General features: G+C 39.2%; 1 protein-coding gene across 1 annotated transcript in view; it reads right to left on the bottom strand.

Annotated features, from left to right (window-relative positions):
• Nucleotides 1-22,990, bottom strand: part of PCCA (propionyl-CoA carboxylase subunit alpha) — a 324,266-nt gene that overhangs the window by 267,858 nt on the left and 33,418 nt on the right. Inside the window, exons 5-6 of the mRNA XM_054973482.1 lie at nucleotides 10,471-10,584; nucleotides 8,498-8,551 (exon numbers count right to left, since the gene is read on the bottom strand). Of these exons, the coding sequence (XP_054829457.1) occupies nucleotides 8,498-8,551; nucleotides 10,471-10,584 (168 nt within the window). The remainder of the gene's footprint in view (nucleotides 1-8,497; nucleotides 8,552-10,470; nucleotides 10,585-22,990) is intronic.

Genomic DNA, 22,990 nt, shown 5'->3' with positions numbered 1-22,990 from the left:
AGCAGCCTGACCTGGCAATGGCACGTGGTAAGCAAGCACACACGCACACGCACACATACATACAGTAATGTCACACAGTAATGCTACCTCCCTCCCTGCTCCTCCTGTTGCCTGGGAAACTGCAACCTTTACAATGAGATTCCAGGATATCCCCAAATATATCCATATTAAAAATTACATATATTATTAATTATTAATTATTAAATATTGAATATATTATATATTAAATATATACCAGTTCATCCAAATACACCCAAATAAGCTGGATATATCCACATACACCTGAATAATACCAAATAGGGTATATATTTGGTTCAGGAATACCAAATCACACACCCCTAATAACAACATCGGCAGATCAGCAACTGGCATGCTTTGATCATCATTTCTGTGTCATGCTGCCCTTACATTTCTCTAAACTCATGCTATTCTTCTTTCACATGGTGTGTGTTTCTTCAGATTAAGGACATGACAACAAGCTGGTACCAGTCAGGAAGTGGAGGGGAAATGAGTCCCAGAGCAAGAATTTATATGAACTGTATGTTTTATAACTTGATCCCAGAGAGCAGCAAGGCTATCAAATCCTTTGTTTCCTCCACCCTCATAACAATCAGACTTTGCTTAATAGTTCAGATGGGGGAAAGAGACTAAGGAGCCTGGTACTCAGTATAATGTTCTCTTGCTTCATCTCTAATATGGTGTAGTTTCATATTAAGAAAACCTGGCAGGAGAGATGAATATAGGGATGGTGGTGGTAAAGGAAGCAACAAAAGGAGACTTAAAATAGGATAGACTACCTGTGATAATTTTTATAGGCCTCATCTTTTTATTTTCATACTGCTCCATGCATTGCTAATCAGTGATCTACTGGAAACTTCAGAACTGGCTGAAAAGCCTGGCAGGGTACTTGGCTTTCAATTCTTCTACTCTGTTTATTCCCAATACAAGTATGTTCAACAGCCTTAGAAAGAGCCCTTGAACAGGAGCAGTCACTTAGCAATGAAATGTAAATTACTGACATGGGCTAAAACCTGGACTTGCCACTGCTAATGAGCACATTAAAAAGGGAAAATGTTCACTAGATTACTATAACCTTTTCACTTAACCCTGTGTGTACTGAAAGCCACAATTCAGCATTATATCAAAGAACTTATAATAGAAGTGCTACACAGTGGCTTTTTAAACTATCAACTCAAGGTTAACCTGAGAAGCATAAGAAAATTGTTGGGTGTTGACTGAAGTGGAGGTTCAGATCCAACTACACCATTCTTGTAAAAACACATAATTAAGTTTTATGTGGCTACTAAGAAAGCTTCTATTTAAGAACGCGAGACCTGCTATGCTGGGTTATACCTACTGTCCATCCATAGCAGCTTTCTGGTCTCCCAATGGCAGACAGACACATGCCTTGGGAGTTTACAAGAAGGAAGAAATGGCAGCATCCTTAGACTCCCAATAATATCCTTTATGGCTTCCACACAATAGTATCTTCTGGATTCTGCACCATCTTGATTTGTATTCTACTTGGCCTCCTCTTATTAAACACCCACAATATCCAAAGACACTGGACTCTGCTTAGTCGGTTATTGTTTTGACTTTGAGATCACTTCACTTTTGAAAATTTTCTCTTTGTAAAGCCAAAATCTAACATGGGAGTTATTTAAAAGCCTTAGAAGCTCAACTGCACTTTCTCCTATCGCCAGGGATTGTTAATAATCTCCCATTGTAGGCTGCAAAAACTAATCTGTCCATAATTGCTTCATATCCTAAACATTTATCCATTCAACTGGAATGTAGCCCGAATGACAGCATATCCCAAATACTATTCAGGTTTGTTTGTTTTTTAAGTTTCATATTTCTAACTGGTGTGGCATAGTGACTGAAAATGAGCTGTGATCCAAGAAATCACTTAGAAGAACAAGAACTCATTGCATGGCCTTTGGCAAACCATACTCTCTCATCTTCAATCCACTCCCCATCCCCGTAATATACAAACCATAATACTAGCCTACCTATCTGGACTGCTGGCAAAATGACAAGATAGGAAGCATTTGAAGACTAACGCGCTATCTAATGCTAAGTATTATTTTATTGTCCTCATCCAGAGGCCATCACATCTTGAGGTTCAGAAACATTTTATTCTTGACATAAGAGACAGAGCTCCATATTGCATCCCAAGATTGCCTATTATTTAGAAATGCTTCAGCAACAACTGTCACCACAGCACAAGGATCTTCACTGTATGACTGAAGATTAGCTGCGTGTGCTCAATAAAATATTATTAAATAATATGCTCATTTAAAAAGGCTTCCTGTTAAACAGAGTTTCTACATGAAACACTGAAGAGTTAATACTAAAGTTATGCATGACCTCACTCCCTGGGATCTTGTGGTTGGCTCCGCCTCTTGTGGCAGCCATTTTGTGGTTGTGCCCACCATCCAGTGTTAGAATTTCAAGGGTGCCCAGAGGGTCAAAAAGGTTGGGGATCTCTGCACTATAGCAATTAAAGCCACATTTCTGCTTGTTTGTTTTTTAAAGCAATAACTATCTTAATGAAGTGTGGAGAAAAGTTAACTACAGAGACTTCTGAGCAGAATACTTCTGAAAGGATGCACAAATGCCATGTATCTTCAGGTTTCATTTTGGTTTGGTAGGATTGTTTGCTTTTTTTTAAATTAACAGTGTTCATGCTTTCAGCCCTGAAGCACTTCCATAACTGCATTTTATTCTATCAATGCATGAAAATTACTGAAAATTAATATGTTTAGTGGCAACTATTTTCACGTTGTGTTTTTCTGTGAATCATTTAATAATCAAGAAAACAACATGCTGTTGCGAGACTGAAAGGTTCATAAAAATCAGAAATTGTTCATGGTTACAGAAGAAAAAAAGGAGCACAAAATTTACATTTATTATAAAGCAATAAAGAAATATCTTACCCATCATGGGGAATAATACTGACTATAAAAATTATTTAAAGACTGACATGCCGGTTTGTGCCTTCACAAGTTTCTCACATTATATTTCAATGACAGACACTTCACAAACAAACCTGAATTTGTATGTAGGAAACATATAAAAAGTTTCCATGGAGGAATTCACGTAATTTTCTCTATGGAAACTGCATGTGCAAAGGAAGTTCATCTGGTGTGAACTGGACCTAACACTTAAGACCAAAAAGTAAGTTTTTGAAAGCTGTGATTTTTTCACAATTTGGATAGAAATGAAAAATATTAACATATATTGTTTGTTAGAATATGTACTTTAAGATAAAAATGAATATCCAAGAATAAAACTAATTCTGTACGCATTACAATAAATTCAGCCAACAATATTGTCATTGATCCCATAATCCAACCCCCCCCCAACCCACCAGATTGCTAGGAATTGAGCCCAGAGTAGAATAATGATTGTGAAATTGCCAAGTTTGGCAGCCAAACAGCAACATAATAGCTTAACAACAACATGAACAAATGCTTTTGTTTCATTGTTTTATATTTAGTGAATCTGCCAAGTAATGCCAGTTCTGGAACAGCCCAGTAGGAAAATTATTTGCTTGCGAATAAAGTGTACCTTCTATTAAAGATGAAAGTATCCAGCTACATTCCTCCTTTCCTTAAAGAGAAGCAGCCCAAGACTTATTTTAATTAATAAATTAATTAATAATTTAAATAAAGACTATACAATTCATTAGATTGACAAGCTACTGCTAGAACCAAATTGAACACAACAATTATTCCCACCAACTTCAGCAAGAAAGAGAAAAGGCTCAGTATCATTTTAAAAGGACTGCGTACCTACAAAAATTAGACTCTTGTTTGGTTTATCTGAATACTATATAATAAAGGTTTCCAGCTTCATTAACAAACAACTTGAAGGTGACATTAAAACTTTGCTGACAAAGGCAAGCAGGCACACACCTCCAGCATCTAGTACACTAAACAAAGGGCCTACAGGCCAGATTACATAGGAGAAGCCAAACAACTGAATTCCAATAAATTGACACTCTTTTATACCTGTTAATTGTATTTGAACTCCACATATAAGCCCCAAGAAAATAGTGCCTCTAATAATTATGCTACAGGAATCAGCATCTGTTACCAAATATATCATTTAAGTTTGCTTTTTTAACTTATATACTAAGCTATTTGGGGTAGTTTTTGTATCAACACACTTAAGCACACCTAACAATAAGGGAAGGGATATAAATAACAGATGGACTAATATGTCAGAGATGGGACCATGGCTCAGTGTTAAAGCACCTGCTTTGCATGCAAAAGGTCCCAGGTTCGGTCCAAGGAATCTTCAGTTAAAAAGGACAGAAAGGAATATGAAAGACCTCTGCCTGAGACCAGAGCCCCTGCCAGTCGGAGTAGATGATAAGGCAGCTTCATGTGTCTTAATGAGAACTGCTTATTTGTATTACAAAATACGGACCAACAAGCCCCTGTGTTGGGCTGATATCAAGATTAACATGACAGACATGAACATTAGCTTGTTATTGACCCACTTTCTTTTTTTCCCTCAATCCCACTAGGTGGACAGATCAAAGAATATTCTGGACATGTTATTTATTTATTTTATTTATTATTACATTTGTATTCTACTCTCTCAGAGAACCAGGCTCAGAGTGGATTACAGAAATAGATATAAAATAGGCAGCGTAACAATTAAAACATTTCAGTAAAACACTGCAGCATTCTTACTGCACAATCCCTCTATATACAAGAACTCCCTTGGGGGTGGGTAGCAAGCTGTTTGATGTTCGGCAGACCAGGGGGGGATCCTGGGAGGCCAACTTGAAGGGGGGAGGCCAATTTGAAGGGGGGAGGGCACTTGCCTCAACCACCATACTCCTGGAGGAACAACATAATATCATGGATAAAAATTCTTCCAACTAAACAAGCATCCCACATACATCAAAATGCTTACTTATAAGCTGTTTTGTTTTGCATATTATGTATCTGTAAACCAGTCTAAACTCTCTTTCCTCACACACAGGTAGTATGTTCTCTTTAATGTCCTCTAAAATAAATCTACTTGCAAATGTGAGTATGCAAACACAGCAACTAACAGAAGATCTCTTCTAGTATGCAATAAAGCAAAGAGTACAAACTATTTACTTGATTTTTATACCGCCTCTCTTCAGTTAAAAACTCAAAGCGGTTCATATCAATAATCAATTATATCAGTTAAAATCAACAAAATGTAATAAAAATCCAATAAAACCCAAACAAAATATACAACACAATAATACACAAAACCACATTAATCCCACGCCCTGGACTACAAAACCCTCCAGATACTAGAGGAGTATAAAATTTAAATAGCATTTTGAATTTTACAAAAAGCTCCTAAGATACACGTATACTTATTTGATGACACTTGGCTTTGGACACAGACTGCTCTGGAAACATGCGTGCCTTTGGAGTCACCTTTGCACAAGGGATGGGAGTCACAGAACATCTCTCCGCTAAGAGTGTCTTCCCCGTTTTGCAAGTCTCCTTGCCACTGCAATACTGTCACTAACAAGAAAGTGGCCAAAGCGTTCCAAAAGTTGTATGCGCTAAAAGCACTATCAAGTGACTTAGTTTTGATACTTTTCAAAGGTTTATGCTTGCAAAGTCAATACTCCAGAGGTCTGGCACAAGATCACAAAATGAGAATAACAGAGCTTAAGAAGTCCACTTTGCTGACTGACAGGAGGGCTGGATTCTGCCCCTTCCGTTCCCCCATCACCAAGCTAATTAATAAAGAGGAACACAGTAGGGGGAAATGAGTGGGGGGTGGGGGAATCCACTGCTGAATTGGGGCATATGGGAAGGTGATGACTGGATGATGATAATGAGATGAGGGAGACCATGACCAAGCTAGAGTTGGAATTAACGAAGGCAATGAGAGAAATGAAGCACCTCAGAGAAATGCTAGGCTAGAAGGCAAGAGTTGTAAGGGAAGCAGGGCACACAAGGAAGGAAATGCTAGAGCCCACCCAGGTCAGAAGCCATGTATGAGGTAAGAAACACTGGAATTAAGGAACAGAAATAAGGCTTAGAATGATGAAAATGGGTACTAAAGGGGACCAAAAGGAAAGAGAATCAAAAGAGAGGTTTTGGGGGTCTGTGTCTTAGGCCAAAACACTCACCACCAATATTCTGTAAAGTCTGAGGGAGGGAAATAACTTGTTAATGCATACATGTAATTACGCTGAACTATGAAGCACAAGCTAGGTTTTACGAAATGGTCAGTAAAATATTGCTTTAATATATTTTACAGCCTTTCGATAAAATTGTTTCTTCACAGATGAATCCTCATCTTAATACTCACCTGGGACTTCTATGGCAGCATGCAGGCCTTTTTCAAGGGTATTTTCCTGCATCTCTGGGATACAGAAATGTCCCTCATGGTTATAGCTGGTCCTGCTTTGGTACCTTACTGATTGGCATCCAGCCACTTCAGAAATAGAGGGGAAAGGGCCAGGCTAAATTAGTTGCAAGTACCTTAATGATACAACTGGAAATCAGTGCCTGGAAGAAAATTTCTGAAATGGCATCAGACACTGAAATTATATGGAAAATCAGAATACTGTGGGACTGGTCAAATCCAATTTACTTTGTAAGAACTTATGAAGGAACCAGAGTGGATTAAAAGGAAATTCTCCTTTTTTTGTAAAATGTCTATTACATTATGTAATGCCTACAATATTGCATAACTCTTTTATAATACTGGATTAAAATGAAATCTGAATACAAACATGTTTGGTTCTTCACATTCCACAAAAATGAATGACCTTCTGACAAACATACTGAATTAAAGCCTGCTGGTCAACATAAAAGAGAAAAAAAATGAAAAAATATTTAGCCTCGGAGGCAACCATTTTAAATATGATACAGCAGGTTTATTATTAGAACAATTTATAAGCGTTTATATATAATTATCAAATAGCATTCGGATTATTCACATAGGCAGTACAGTTACTTAGTTTTAAACAAGTATGTTTTTAATTGTCATGGGAACTGATTCATTAATATTTCCTGAAACTGGGTTCAGACTAAAGCCAATGATATAAATTAAGCTCCAACTTTTGCCATTCACATCTGTTTTTCTTGCTGATTAAAATTATGATTCCAAAATACATCCCCAATGAAGAGTCTTTGGAAATTCCGTTCCTATCAAATGGACCATGTTTGTAAATTATGTAACCATTTCTCTCAACGTCTTGATTTTATATCGTCTTTTTGTGATGCTATTACTTCTGTACATTTACTACGTCTTGAAAAACTGAATGAAAAAGTATAAAACTTCTGCTCTTTACTATTTTAAAGTTTGAGCACTTTCCATGCTGTACCACTCACAGCCAGGATCCAGGTAACTTTAGATGTACATAGAAAACACTTCATCTTATGGTGTGAAAGCTTCCCAATTTTCCTTTCCAACTATAGCAATCAGTGAATTCTGCCCCAGAGAGTCTCTCGAGTTTGGGAGCAGTTTTTCAGAGCACTAGAGCCTAAGGGGGGGAAAGGGTGGCCACAACTGCGGCTCACTTTATACCCTCTGTATGTTGGCTATAACATAATGGTAGACACCAACAAGACTATTTTCATATCATAGCCATTATAAATTTATTGCTAAAATCAACTATAGATTAATACCAAATATGCTATAACAATGCTGAGCTTTAACTATTCAGACATACCTTCTTAAAAGGATTGTTAATTGATTTTAAAAGCTAATGAATGCATGGCTTTAAAGCAATTCATTAAAGTTAAATGAATGTATACAAAACAAAATTTACTCAATATTTATAGACTGCCTTTCAATCAAATCTGCACCTCAGATGACAAGTCACAGTCAACACAAATACATTTTATTGTAATATAAGACAAAATAAAAACTAAAATCCCAAAAGTGTCTTTAGGAAGATCCTGAAGGAAGCAATAACTTCCTATTCACAGTGGAAGATAAATTTCCACTTCTAAAACCCATTCACTACTATAAGGGCATGTTTCATGGTTTCTTTTATAAAAAAATAAATTTGTCTTACAGAAACATACAGTACATTCAAGGGCAAAATTACTTCTACAGTGAAATATTTAAAAGACATACTGATTCTTTTTAATTGCTCTATATCATTTCCAACCCTTACTGTTATAGAAAGTATCACAGAACTTCACCAAATATCCAACACAGTTTTGGTTATACATTTATACACATTGGAAAGAAAAGTCTATTTTAAGCTTTTCTTCATCGAGCTTGGCAAACGGAAAACAAGTCAGCGGCCTACACTGCAACAGGGCCTTCAAGGACCTTAATAAATTCTTGTGTTCCTGTTCTTTTTGTTATTACTACTAATTAACTGGGAAAAGGAATTTTAATGTGTATTTAAAGCTTAAATAAATAAGACTGGTTAATTGTTGAAGCTTTGTAGGCAACATACTACAATACACCAAATCACACTCTCCTCAGGAGAAAAGAATTTTAAAAACAAAACAAAACTTACCAGACGCCTTGAAAATTCTTTATTTTCTGAAAGAAATCCATATCCTGGGTGGACCTTTAAAAACAAAAGGCAGAGACTTCAAACATCTGCAAATAGGATTCACACAATATCCTATCAGGTAATTAAATATGAAGGCAACATATTTGCTTGTACTTATAATAAGCAAGTATATCAACCTGAGTCACTCTCTTCCTAGTTCATCTGACTGTCACAGATAAAGGATCATATTTGACTGGGTCAATTTCTGCTGGAGTTGCAAGTTTTGAGTTATCTTTCCATTGCCTTATGAAGAGTTCTGCATGACTAAAGAGCATGCAGCTACTGCACTAAACACAACATATACTACTTCAGCTCTTCTTCATCTCCAGTCCTGGTTTAAACATGAAGGTTTTTTAAAAATTGAATTTCAAACAAAAACAGCTTTAGTATTGCAGGGCTCCACATGCTCTAAGTCATAAATAAGCCAGGTTGCTGGCACATGAGCTTGCCAATGTCAGGTGCTTCTAAGACCACAGATCTCTGGTATGTTGATACTGCCCACATATGTGGTGCTGAGCATGCTCTCTCTGGAACTAACTCAACTCATATAAACCAGCCCAATTAAGGAGAATATTCGAGAAAAAGAAGGCTGTTTCATTTCTTTTCTCCCCGCTTTTGGTTTCTCTTCTATTAACATCGAACAAAACATTTCAGAAGCTTTTCCATGTCATATTTCTCTTGCAGTAAGCTACATTCCACCCTTTTTCAATTCTTCTTTTCCTAACCATTCATGCTTAACACTGAAATGTTCGCCTGACACAGAGTATGTCAACACAGCTAGTAGTACTGCCGTAGCTAATGTACAGACCCCAATTTATATGGAAAAGAATATAATCACTGGTCCAGGGGAAAAGAACTCATAAGCCCAACAAAAAATAATGCATCCAATATTTAATTCCATTCTACAGATAACATAGTATATAATTATACAATACAGTAATGTGGAAGGGGGTCAGTTTCATCATTTGTAATCTCATGGGAACTCTAAAGAACTATACATGGCAAACTAAAGATGAAAGCCTGAACTATTTTTATCTCAAGTCTTTTAAACTAACAATGTAAACATCTGCAGTGTCTGTTAGTTAATTAATGTTGTTTACCATTTTTCTCCTCCTTTTCTCTCCCTTCCCCCCTCTAAATGCACCACACTGAAACATTTATTTCAAAAGAAATGATAATGCTAATTGAGATACTCCAGGGTAATTGCTGGTGTTGATCAACTCCCATCCATCGAATTTTATTTAAAGATGATTTTGCATTCAGCAGTTCTGAACACCGCATTTGCATTCACTGATGCAGCCCCCCACCCCCCACCCCCAAAAAGCATTCTTTTCATCATTTTCTTTTAAACAGTAATCAATTATTTTAAAACCACAAATCTCTGATCTAATCTGAGAAGAGGAGGAAAACAATTTATCTAAACTGAGGTATATTTTGCCAGCAACACGAAACATTGAAAAATAATTACTGGGTGTACCATTTACCTTTATGTAAGTATTCATTGTGTGCATAAACACACATTAATTAAAAACAAAAACTAGATGTAAAAGCAAACACAAAAACAAATATCTCTAGATTATAAAAGACCTCTAGAAAAAGAGGCTATGGCATAGAAAGGGTTAGTGCTCTAAACTAATTGGGATTTTTTTCCCCCAGCAAATTTGGAAATGAACTGAAGCTGCTCCCTGGTGTGAAAGCTGAATCCAGCAGCCACCTGCAGGATCAGCGACCGGCACTGCCAGATGCTACAAAAGCCTTTGATTTCCAGTAGCGATTTCGGCCACATTTAACTCATGTGACATGAACTAAACTGGAATAGCATATTCAATCATTTCCCCCCTCTTCGCTTTTTTTTTTATCTTTAAATACAAACTCTAGCTTCTCTGCTTTCTATATATGAAACAGCTGCAGAGGAGAGACTCATTCAGACTCACAGCTTGGGCCCGGGTTTTTTTAATGGCTTCCATGATAGCATCCATGTTGAGGTAGCTTTTACTAGTGGGAGCTGGGCCAACACAGACTGCTTCGTCCGCCATTTTCACATGGACCTGAAAAGACAAAATGTCTACGTTTTAAACACATACGCGCCCAGCAAATGTTGATCAGCGCCACCTCCTCCTCTTCAGAAAATAAATCCCAACATACCATAATAAAAATGATTCCTGCATTACAACCACTTCTAAAATAGTATTTAGGTGTAAATAAATGCAGATATAATCCTATAATGAAAATAAACTCCTCTTTCTGTCTCTTTATTTTTGTAGCATATAATGAACAGACAGTGTATACGTGAACCTACCAATGTTAAAATTTCGTTTTATACTCAGCTGCGGTTTGTATTTGCACAAATAAATGCAAAGAGATAACAAATCCAAGTGTACTACACTGATAATCTATATGTAAATTCAGAACCTAAAACTACTTTGTTAAATGTAACCAGGGTAGCCTAATATCTTAGTACTTAACAACAAACATTCACGGCCTGTTCCATCTAAGCAAGCTCCCCAGGAAGTTGGTGATAATTAGAGTGAATTGAATGAAGGGATGCAGCCAGCGTCCCTACACAGCATCAGGTCAGCACCACGCACAAATTAAAGCCTATGACTGAAGAGTTCAGTATCACTACACGTGAACCAGAAAATCTTGAGAATTATTTAACCAGGCTTAGGTTTCATTTCCCGATTCATTCTTAGACTTATTCACATGAGCAACTGTCAAACACACAGTTATTGTTTTTTTAACAGCAAGTTCCGAGCAATAGCTGGAGAAAGTCTCTGCCCACAATTCAGAATCAATTTTGAGTGGCACATGTTCTAGAGATAGAATCTAAAAGACCTAAGCTTGGCAAAGTTTAAAGAAGCTTAGTTAATCTATATTTTCAATGACAAAAATTATTCAGGAAAGAGCTGGCATTTTAATAATTAGAAAAATCATTTTTATTTTATCAAATACATACTATTTAATAATATATATGCACACACACACTTTTAAAAAAAAATCAGGCATCTGTAACATAGCTGTTTCCTTTTTCCACAGCAGTAGTCCAAGACAAACAGTAGTAAAATAAATAGATGCAGTCAAGATGACGCTTAACAGCAAGTTCTTTTGAAGTATTTGTTACAGTCTTGGGTAGAAATAAGTCAAACTCTGAAAGATAGCAAAATATTTAGAAACAGAAACAAAGCAAAGACAGAAATAGTTCTGTATTCAGAATTTAAAAATTAAGAAGAAATGTAGGCACAGTATTTTGACGCATCTTTTTCTCCATTCTGGGTGTTAAAGGCAAATCACACCTAAAACAGAATTTAAACGTTATAAAACTTTGTAAGAGTTCATCAAATATACAACTACCGTAGGCATTAGGATCCATTTAATTAAAATTTAAATATTCAAGAGGCCTTGCATGAGATTTTACATTGCAACTGATTCTGAATTCCACCGCCTACTTTGAAATGGGGTGGGGGGACCACAGGTAATGTTGGTCTTTAAACCTGAAATACAGGCTGCTGTCATGAACGTGCATACCAAACTTTCATGGTAAAGTTGGAGTCTTCAAGGGAAATCTGTAAAACATACCACAATCTACCCTTTCCTAGACTCTCTGAAAAAAAGGGAGGAGTGAACTGGAGCCAGATTGTATGTATTTACACACACACACACACACACACACAAACACACACACAGAGTCATATAAAGTTTCTTCATCTTCACCATTTGGGATACCAGAGATGTCAGAATACTATTTTTAAGTAAGCAACTTCCAATGTAGTATTTATCATTTTAGAACAAAATAAAATTCCATATGAATTGTACATACAGAAGGAATATACAATTAACGTGCTAGACTGATTTTAACCAAAACATAGGCATAAAGATATATATTTCTTAAATCTTTATATGCTTACCGGAAACTAGTTATTAACTAGATAATGTTAACTAGTTACTATCTTATCAAGTAGCCAGGGATGAAATAACTTTTTTTACCAGTACTTGTATATTGCCACAACTCATACATCCCAGCCTGTCCAGTTCTCTTGCTGACCTGCCAGATCTCTGTACAAGATAGGGGGAGGGATAAAGTTACCAACTTTTTTTTTAAAGCTGCTCCTGTGTCCTTTTACAGTTGGCTGAGTTAAGGAAGTGCTTTACATGACACTGGGGAAGAGTGATGAGAAAAGCTGTACCTGCTTAATATTTTTATGTCAGACAGTGAAGAAGGAAGGTCAGGAAAAAAATGTGAATAACTGTAAGCAACAGACACAGCATTATACTTCCTCAACACACCTCGGCTTTTTAATGGATAGGTAAATCTCTGCATTGATACTTGGCAATCCTAGGAACCGTTATGAAGTTTAATTAAATGTCACCTCAAACATCCAAAAATGTGTTATTTAATTAGCAAATCAGCTGACTAATTGGACAGAACGGAGATAATCATCTTTTAAAAACACAGTCATTCCTCTGCACTAGTATTTGTGACTGCCCCCTTCACCAACCACCCCTGGTTGCCAGTGGGATCTTCAGCCAGTGTTGTGTGATTGTGCCTCATGCCCCAAATGAAGGCAAGCTCCTTTTCCCAAACCTTTCTACATCAGGGTAGAAACACAAGCATCCTGCATGTGGAAAAGCAAACTAGCATGTCTAAAATACCAAGAAATATCTGGAGTCACTTGGGCTTCCTCATTCTCTTAGAAATCCTTGAGTAAGCAGCACTCTACTCTGGGTATCAGATTCCTGGGGACAGAAACAAGCCCCTGGACTGGGAGACCAGGATACTGGTTGGGAGCTTCAGCCACCCTGTAGTCATCCCCCCCGCCAGGACGGCAGAAGTCTCTGGCAAGGTCTGCTTTCCTCTTTCATACTAATCAATATGGAGGAGCTTCTGCCAACCCCATCTAGGGCCAGGCTAGTGGTACCAGTGCTGAGGCATTTTCCCTACTGCCCATCAGTCTGCAACAGTCCATGGTCCTGCTGCCATATTTGCTCCCAAAACAGCATATTCTGTTTTAGTATACATAACAATCTGCAATCATCATGTGCAGCAAGATACAGATAATGTAATGTCATTCTTAGTAATTTAATTATACTTACTACTTAATTATACTTATTTTAAAAACTTATCATACGTATTAATTTTAAAAATTGGGAAACATTTCCACCTTACCCTATTTGTCTTCTGTTTATCGGTTGCTCTCTCTGACCAACAAACCAATAAAGACCTAATAATGCACTTCATTTAACACTCCTAATAGCAAACTTGATGGTTTCAGTGAATGGGAGCCACCTACAGACAGGCAGGAGATTCTGTATATGTGGGAAGCACCCCATGAGTGGTAGTGGTGGAGAGTGCCCTCAAGTCATCGTTGACTTATGGCGACCCCTGGTGGGGTTTTCAAGGCAAGAGACTAACAGAGGTGGTTTGCCATTGCCTGCCTCTGCAACCCTGGTCTTCATTGGAGGTCTTCCCCATGGGGAACTCCACAAGTCAAAAATGTTAGTGAGGCCCTGTGGTGAACTTGGAGGCGCTGTAACATCTAGTTTATCCCTGACTGCCAGTATTTGATCATCATTCTACTATCTATAGATTCAGAACTAGAGATGGGCACGAACAGCAATATGAATTTTAAAAACCCATGAACAACCCAATCTGCTGTTCGCGAACAAGCTGTTCACGAGGTCCCATTCTAAACAACAGGTGGTTGTTGCAAGCCTCATTCATTGCTGTTCATTGATGTTCATCAAGCCAGACAGTCTGGCACCTGCAATCAATTCCCATGGCAACTCAGGCAGGGATTGTCTGAACTCTGTCTGAACTCCTGCTGTTGCCCTGGAAACCCCAATCTAAGCCCAATTTAGCTTGATAGGCAGGTCTTCCTTCCAAGTGTGGACTGGAGCTCCAAATTTGTTACAAGAGGAAAAGACGAGGGGGGAGGGGGGCTCCCAGCTCTGGCTTTCAGGGAGAGTCAGCTGCTGTTAGAGAGACAGGGTGAGTGCATTGGAGCTTGAATTTTCTTTGTGTGTGTTGGAATAGGGATCTACCCCTTCAGGTTCCAGGGCTGCTGCCAGGCTCTGGGGCCAAGCTATTATTTATTATTGTTACCTTTCCTGCTGCCTGCTCAGGTAGGGTTTCTGGGAGTGGTGCGGTAAGCATCTACCCCTTCAAGTTCCAGGGCTGCTGCCAGGTTCTGGGGCCAAGCTATTATTTATTATTGGTACATTTCCTGCTGCCTGCTCAGGTAGGGTTTCTCGGAGTGGTGCAGTAGGGATCTTGATTGCTGGAAGAGAGCCTGCTGGCCCCCACAAACAATGACCATGTTCGTGAACAGGATCATGTTCGTCAATGTTTGTTGTTCATTGTTCATGGATGGCAACGAACGTGTTCAGGGTTTTTTTCTGTTCGTGCCCATGTCTGTTTAGAACTAGCTTCTGTCATCTCTGAGTCCCAAACAGCAACAAGTAGGAGGACAAGCAAATGGGACACAGCCATGTAAGAACAGAAGGCCAACCTTAGCTCACTACTCTCAGACCTATCCCACTGCCACTTGGTGCAAGATGAATTCCAGAGGAGGTTACAACAATGCTAGGACACATCTCTCAGTCAGCAGCCATACGAGAAGAAGAGACTTGCCTCACTGCTGTCCCTATACCAAGCAAGCACCACTGAGACTTGTCTGGCTCTCAGGAAGTGGCCTGGAAGGAAGAGACCAGCATCACCTCTCAGACCTTCAATTTGGCAACCATGCTTAGGATACTAAAGTACTTTGAAGTTGTCCTGAAAGAGAGCTGTGGCAAGAACATGACCGTCTCAGTAACTGCCCCAGAAGTCTAACAAAGCAGGTCTTTGCTAGTATCCCAGGGGGCTAGAAGACCCACCTTTTCAGGAGGAGTTGAGGACAACAGGGCTACTGAATAGCACTATCACCACCACCAACTGTATGGGTTTTATGAGATTTTTTTGTTTTTTGTTTGCTTTTACTAGATCACCAAGATCCTAGTGCAACATTAACTGCTACACAAACAGATGCTGTATTCTTTAAAAATTAAAAAATGTTGTTTATAATCTACAAAGAAGCAGCAAAAATCAAGCACATCATCTCGAATCATCCTTCATTTTGTTTCTAAAAAAAAGGAAGAATCAAATTCCCAAAATTTTAAGTGAAATTAGGAGTACAGGGGGGATAAATCCATAATGGTACTGGTGCTAGAACTGCGACTGAAAAGTGAGGGGAAAAGGCAGTGTTGACCAATCTTTTTTTTTTTTAATAAACTTTTTATTAACTTTAATTGACCAATCTTTTTGACGTGTGTATCAAAAGCAAAATGTAAATATGACTCAGTGCCACTCTAGGGCACACCACAGTACATACACACATCTCTGTGCCTTGGAATGTTCTGATCTAAGCAGAGTTATGCCCTTCAAACTCCACTGGAGTTAATGGATTTAAACGATATAACTTATTACAGTGACGCTACCAAGCTCAATTTGGGAATACTGAAACTCCCCCCTCCCCCCCCCCCACCACCACCGCATCTCCGTTCTGTAATTGTCCTTATTTTCTCTTCACAGCATCTGAAGAAGAGAGTTCTGGAATACATCTTTAAGGTACCACTGGATTTCTCTTGGTTTAGGAGCAAGATTGATAAGTTTATTGGGCAAAACTATAACAAGAAAAGCCTCTTGACCTCCTACAGTTCAAGAGGGTCACAAAATCCTGCTTGTTCATAGTGTGAAAAGAACAGTAATAAGCACAGTCTTCACATACAGGAATGCCAATTCAAATTGCAAGGATCTGCTCTGGATGCACAACTAAGTATCTTTGCAGCAGGCACACAGAGAAAGGAGATAGGATTTAGAGACAGCATTATTCAATGAAGAACCAAATGCATCTTGGGATAACTTCAGTCTACACCACAGAATTGACAAGTCATATATTCTTCCAAAATCATAAACATCTGCAACTAGATCAGCAATACAAGGACCAGATGTTAAACGAAAAGTATAATCCTGTTTACTGACACATTAACAGACGTACTTCCACCCTACAAAGTCTAAAATAAGTTTTTAACCTTGAACATGATGCAAAGGGGTTCTGTGCTTGAATGTAATTTAAAGATGTGCTCCTATAGAAAGTCCTTATACTATATGATAGAGACTGCTTTTTAATTAAACCTTAATCTCTGCAGAGACAAGGTAAAAAACGAAATTAAAATAAGTATTTCTAACACTGTCTTTTATTTAAAAGCTCTGCAGTACACCAAACCATTTTGCCAAAATAAGTTCTATTGTTGGCTCCAGGAAAAGAGAGAAAATCTTGGATGCCCCCTACAAACAACTCTTCTTACCAAGTCACCGCAAGATGGAAACAAAACCTGATCAGCTGCCTACTCTATGTTGCCACAGCCACCCACCTGCACTGTTTTCATAGCGCCTTTTTGTACTTTCAACAGCTGAGGATGTTTTCCATTTAGCAGATACCACTTACGTGAATGTAAATGCCTAATTAAAAGCAAACACACAACACAGCACACCAGTCCCTCAGGAGAGATGAACGTCTGGGATCACCCACCGTCCTAGTTATGCGGAGTAGGTCAACCCTTAACATGCTTAGGGTCTTCCGTCAGAGATTCTGATGTCGCCGCAGGACACAGTCACACTCCATACAACCCTCTTCTTCCATTTTCATTTCCCAGTTCATCTTCCAAAATCTACTGCATCACTTGCTTTACACTGTGTGCAGTAAGCCTGTTTTGAACATTAGCAGAGATCTTGAGCTTTTAGACAAAAGAAACCTAATCAAACTTGCCATCCTTCTTTTTTGTTCAAATCAATATTATCAGCATCGTGAATGATTTCAGTGTAAAGTGGATTCACTCAATTGACCCAAACAGTGTAACACTGCTCAGCAAGACAAACTATAATTAGCTTGTCCCATAAAATGAGGGTAATGAGTAAATCCTTTCTAAGGTTGTTTCCCCCTTGCACACACAAAAGCATGGCAAAGTCCTGAATTAAAAATCAATTGAATTCAAATTAGCTTTGAATCCATGGTTTACTGTTTAACAAAGGAAAGAGGAACCACTACCAAGCCTAGTACAGTCCAGCAAATTTAAATATATTTAAGAATACAATGTATAGGAGTTGAGAACATCAGCCTTCATGGACAGTGTCACTGCATGGTGGTGTTAACTCCCAACATGTGTTCATGGGAAATTTCTCATAACAGCAAGAAACACAACTGGAAAAAAAACTAACTAGTGCATAAGTACCTTCAACATTTAACATACCATGATTCCACAATCATTAACATGCAATTATTATATATAACAAACAGGTACCACATGGGAAAAACATGATCAATAAATGAAACATCTCCCACCAAATTAAATGGGATGTGCATTATTACATGTATGTGGTCATTACAAAATAACGCAAGAGGAAGATTCCTGCTCCAAAGAGCTAACAACCTAGATTTCGACAGAGAAAAAACAGAAGGAAGGGGATAAGTGAAGGAAGAGAGAGGTAACAGAGATCTTTCTCGTCGATAGAAATAAAACCCATGAGGTTAAAAAACAAAAGTGTTGCAGAAAAGATTAGTTTTGAATTGGGTTCAAAGAAAGATGTATTCAGAGAATCTTTATTTATTTACTGAATTTGTACCCTGCCTTTTCCCCCAGTGGGTACTCAAAGCCTCCATTTTATCCTCACAATGACCCTGTGACGGACGTTAGGCTGACAGAGTGGGACTGGCCGAAGATCACCCAGGGAGCTTCCACGACAAAGCAGGGATTTGGTCTCCCAGATTCTAGTCCAAATCATCACCATTCCACTATGTCCATCACATCCTGATTTGCACTCTAGAATGCATACACCAGAATATTCTTATCAGCCATTTCTCCATGAAGAAAGTATATGAGACAAAGTTTACTTCAGGAACTACAACACAGAGACCCAGGGTGCTGTCATAGTTAAGAATGTCAGGCTAGGATCTGGGAGACCCATGATTAAACCTCGACCCTGCCACAGAAATTTACTTGAGTGACTTTGAGCTGGTCACACATCTTAGAATAACCTCCCTCACAGGGTTGTTGTGAGGATAAATGGAGGAGAGGAGAATGATATAAGTCACTCTGCGTCCGCACTGGGACCCAAATAAATAAAACAGAAAAGAATTTTATATTTAATTGGAGAGACAGCTTTTCAGGTATGTGACTGCAGAAAGGAAAAAAACATGAAATCTTTTGTTGGAGTGAACAGCCACAACCCTAACTGCACAGCAACTACTAATTCAACAATAAAGCAGTAAATCAATTTCAAAAAAGAGCATCTGCGCCAAAACTCATGTTGGTCAGTCTACAGCCAGATGTAGCTCATGAGAAACCGGCGACAGCAGCTCTAGATTACAGTGCTACATCTTGAATCATACATTTTATCTAAGTCTTTATCTGCTAGTTGCAGAGGCCATACTTCACATCCATACCCAGTAGTTATTATTACTGTTATGAATATGGCACCAACAATATGCATGATGCTTTAAAAACTAGTAAAAGACAGGTATCCATCCCAAAGAGCTTAACAGTTTAAAACTTTCCAAAGGGAAAGACAGCAACGTGGAAACGAGAGAAAACATGGGGACAATCCAGTTCCAGTACTTCAGACTTGGGCTTAGTTTCAGGAGGTAATGAAGACCACAGAACAAGGTGGGTACTAAGGAAGAGAAGTGGCATACAGATGTTCTGGGACAGAATTCCTGGTGTAAAAGACAGCAAAAGAGAAGGTCATAGAAATACAACAGGGAAATACCCGCTGGGATTAGATGAGGTCATTCAAGGACACAGTGCAAAGAGTCAGAGAGCACCCCAGGGTTCAGAATAGAAACTTCGGAGGTTCCAACAGAGACAGGGAAAGCAAAGGGAACTTTATCCTATGAATATATTCAATGGCCAATACCAGTTGGACAACCATGGAAATCTAGAACACAAGGGAAGTCAAGGAGAACAAACGTGACTAAGACAGAAGCAGAATAAAGGAAGATGAGAACAGAACAACAGTCTTTGGATTTGGCAATGTGAAGATGGTCAGTAATTCTGATGAAGGAAGTTTTAGTGAAGTGCAGATAAGAGAAACCAGACCTTTAGTGAGTCAAGAGAGAGGAGAGAAAGCAAGCAGTGTATAGCCTAGAAGTGTGGAGGTTAAGTGTGTGTGTGGGGGGGGAGACAGTCATTAGTAAAGCAAGGATTGCTTAAAGGGGGGAAACAGTGACATGCTTGAATACTGTAAGGAAAAAGGCACAGAAGAAGGATCCACTGATGTTGTACCATTATTTCTACAGGAGCAACTTTATTCTCAAAACGAAAATGCTTTTCACATTCCCAGCTTTATATGGACAATAGACTGATGAACCAGATGATAACATATTCTTGTGATTGAAGCAATAAGCAGTTTTCAACAGAAAAACCCTTCAGATTAAAGCAAAGATGTGTTTATCTGAAAACGAGAGTGTTATATCTCTGACTCCCAAATCAAACAGCTAGCTAAAGAAGGAATTTGGAGGAGGGGAGAGATGCCTGGCAAACAAATGCAAATTTTTGATCTGCAAAATATCAGTCATTCAGAGCTTGAGTCTGCTCACGGTAAAAGGTGGGAAAGAAAGGTTTTTAATAAACAAGCTGGTCCTTTCATAGCCTAGCTTGTAGTACTGGGAGGGAAATCTTGTAAAACCAAGCAAATTTGTGCCAAGAGTCACTGAACCGCAGTGAAACAAGGAACCCCATGATGTTACCTTTAAAATAAAAGTTTTCAGAGCAGAACCACACTCAAGTGTGGACTTAAAACAGCAGAGAGTTGGCATGGAACAGCAACTGGGGGAGAGTGACAAAAAGAGTATTTGGTGACTACTAACCGCCCCTCTGTAAAGTCCACTAACAAGCTCAAGAGTTCAGCATTCTAATGAAAGTGAATGCTTCGAACTGCCAGCTGAAAATTAATTACTGTGACTGACTACAGCTGTGGCTCAGAATTATATTAATATCAGCAATACAACATCACGACGTGCTAAGCAAGTCCCTCTAGGTATTTCAATATCCCTATTGCAATGGGCTCTAGTTAGGGTCCCATCTCTGTGCTTTTCAATCTTCTCAGACCTGGGACCTGTTGGACATGAGATCCACCAGGCTGCAAGCACATGAGAAGATGGGACGGAGTTATGACCTCACTGGGATCAGAATCATGACCAGCAGAGCAGAGAGTTGGAGATAGGAAGCATAAGCCAAGAGACAGGTGCTCCATGGTGAGAAACAAGTAAATGGTCAGAGCCAGAGAGGAACCTCTCCTATACTTACAAGTGCAATCCTTGAGCAGAAGTATGCCATTCTAAGTCCACCGACATCAAGAAGGGTGTAACTCTGCTTAGGACTGCACTCTAAGAGACCTTGAGTCACCATTCTGTTACTCCTCTGAGCATGCATGCAAAATGAGAAAGAAAGCATGGCACCCTTGCTGTCTATGCATGTGCATGATCATCATGAACTTTCCAAGAAGCAGCAAAAGAATGGCAGTTCTGAAGGGGCCCCATGACCAACTGGGTGGGTCTCCATGACCACCTGAGAGCCCTGAAAAGAGTTCTAACTAGGAGCTAGTTAGAGAATGAGATACAGATCAGGAAGCCTGCCATTCAAATATCTCCTCAGCCCTGAATTCAGCTGAGCACTTTAAACAAGATCCTTTCTCTCAACCTCCATTTCCCATAATATTGGTCTACCTCACATAGCTGCTGTAATGATTACCAGAGTTTGAAATTTTCTCCAACAGTTTATGTTCATTTTATCTATATTATATATTTTACATATATTATATCTATATTATATATTTTCTCCAGCAGTTTTATGTTCATTTTATCTATATTATGATTTCTTTTAAACCAAGCAAAATAGCTACAGCCAATGGAAACAAAACACAACACAGTATGCTGTTTTAAAAAAAAAAAACCTCAATTTTGATGCTGACATTTAAGGATACAGATTAAACTTTGGAATTAAATAGAAAAGTAAGCACCATTTAAGTAAAAATGGCCTTCACATTGGCCTTTCATTACTGGAAAGGGACATCAGCTTACTCTAGCTTTATTTACTTTCATGTGTGTCACACACGAAATAATTCGCTTCTCCAGTATGTAATTTAAATTGTATGTAACTTAGGATGCATTTAATAGGGTAGACTTCTGCTAATGGAAAGCAGTACCCTGTCCTTGCATTTATTGCATGGTTTGATGTAATTCAATTTAATGCTGACTCATCACCTCACCAATGTGTGGATATGAGGGATGGCCTTACAGTGGCTTGTCTACTTTCTCCATGGTCAGGGACAGAGACTGGCACTTGGGGAGAAGCTATCGGCACACCACCCGCTGGTGTGTGGTGTCCCGCAAGGGACGATTCTTTTCCCTCTCCTATTCAATCTTTATATGAGTCCTCTTGCCCAGTTGGTGCAAAGTTTCGGACTTTGGAGGCCATGGCTGGATGGATGAAGCAGAGTCGACAGAAGCTGAATCCTACAAAGACAGAGGTCCTGTACTTAGGCCATGGGCCACTGGGGTTGGGGATCCGACTCCCAACCTTTGATGGGGAGCCACTTGTGCCTGTGCCAGCAGTCAGGAGCCTTAGAGTGACGCTGGATACCTCCCTATCCATGGAGACCCAGGTCATGGTAGTTTCCCAGTCTTTTTTTCCATCTCCAGCAGGTCAGGCAGCTTGCCCCCTACCTTTCAACCCATGACCTAACTACAGTGATTCATGCAACAGTCACCTCCAGGTTAAACTACTATAACTCACTCTACACTGGGCTTCCCTTGGGTCTGATCCAGAAATTACAGCAAGTCCAGAATGATGCTGCACGTGTTCTAACTGAAACTCCATATAGGCACACATTATTTCCATCTTGCAGCAGCTACACTGGCTCCCCGGAGAGTTCTGGATCAGATTCGAGGTGTTGGTTTTGACCTATAAAGCCCTGAGCGGACTGGGACTAGCATACATACAGGACTGCCTCTCACTGTATGTACCCCGGAGAGCACTTACTGTGGTCAAACTGTGGACAAACATCTGCGGGTGGTTCCTAGCCCCAGGGAGGCTCAACTGGCCTCGACCAGAGCCACGGCCTTCTCAGTCCTGGCTCCTACCTGTTGGAACTCTGTCTGTTGGCACAGGGGCCTGCCAAGGCCCTCTATCTTTTCGGTTGGCCTATAAGACAAAAGATGTTCCGACAGGCATATGGCTGAAGCCATTTTTAGGTCATCTGTTGAATCTCTCCACCAATCCCCTATTGAATGCTGCTTCCCCCTTTTCCCTCCCCTCCCCTTTGTGTGTTGGTGAGGGGACAATCATGGATACAGATGAAAACAGTCCCTGTTTTCCTGTATCCAACAGTTACAGGAATTGCTGCCAGCTATTTGGGATTGT

This window comes from Eublepharis macularius, chromosome 3, assembly GCF_028583425.1.
Source record: "Eublepharis macularius isolate TG4126 chromosome 3, MPM_Emac_v1.0, whole genome shotgun sequence".
NCBI classification, from domain to species: domain Eukaryota; kingdom Metazoa; phylum Chordata; class Lepidosauria; order Squamata; family Eublepharidae; genus Eublepharis; species Eublepharis macularius.
This window is presented reverse-complemented; position numbering and strand designations above follow the sequence as displayed.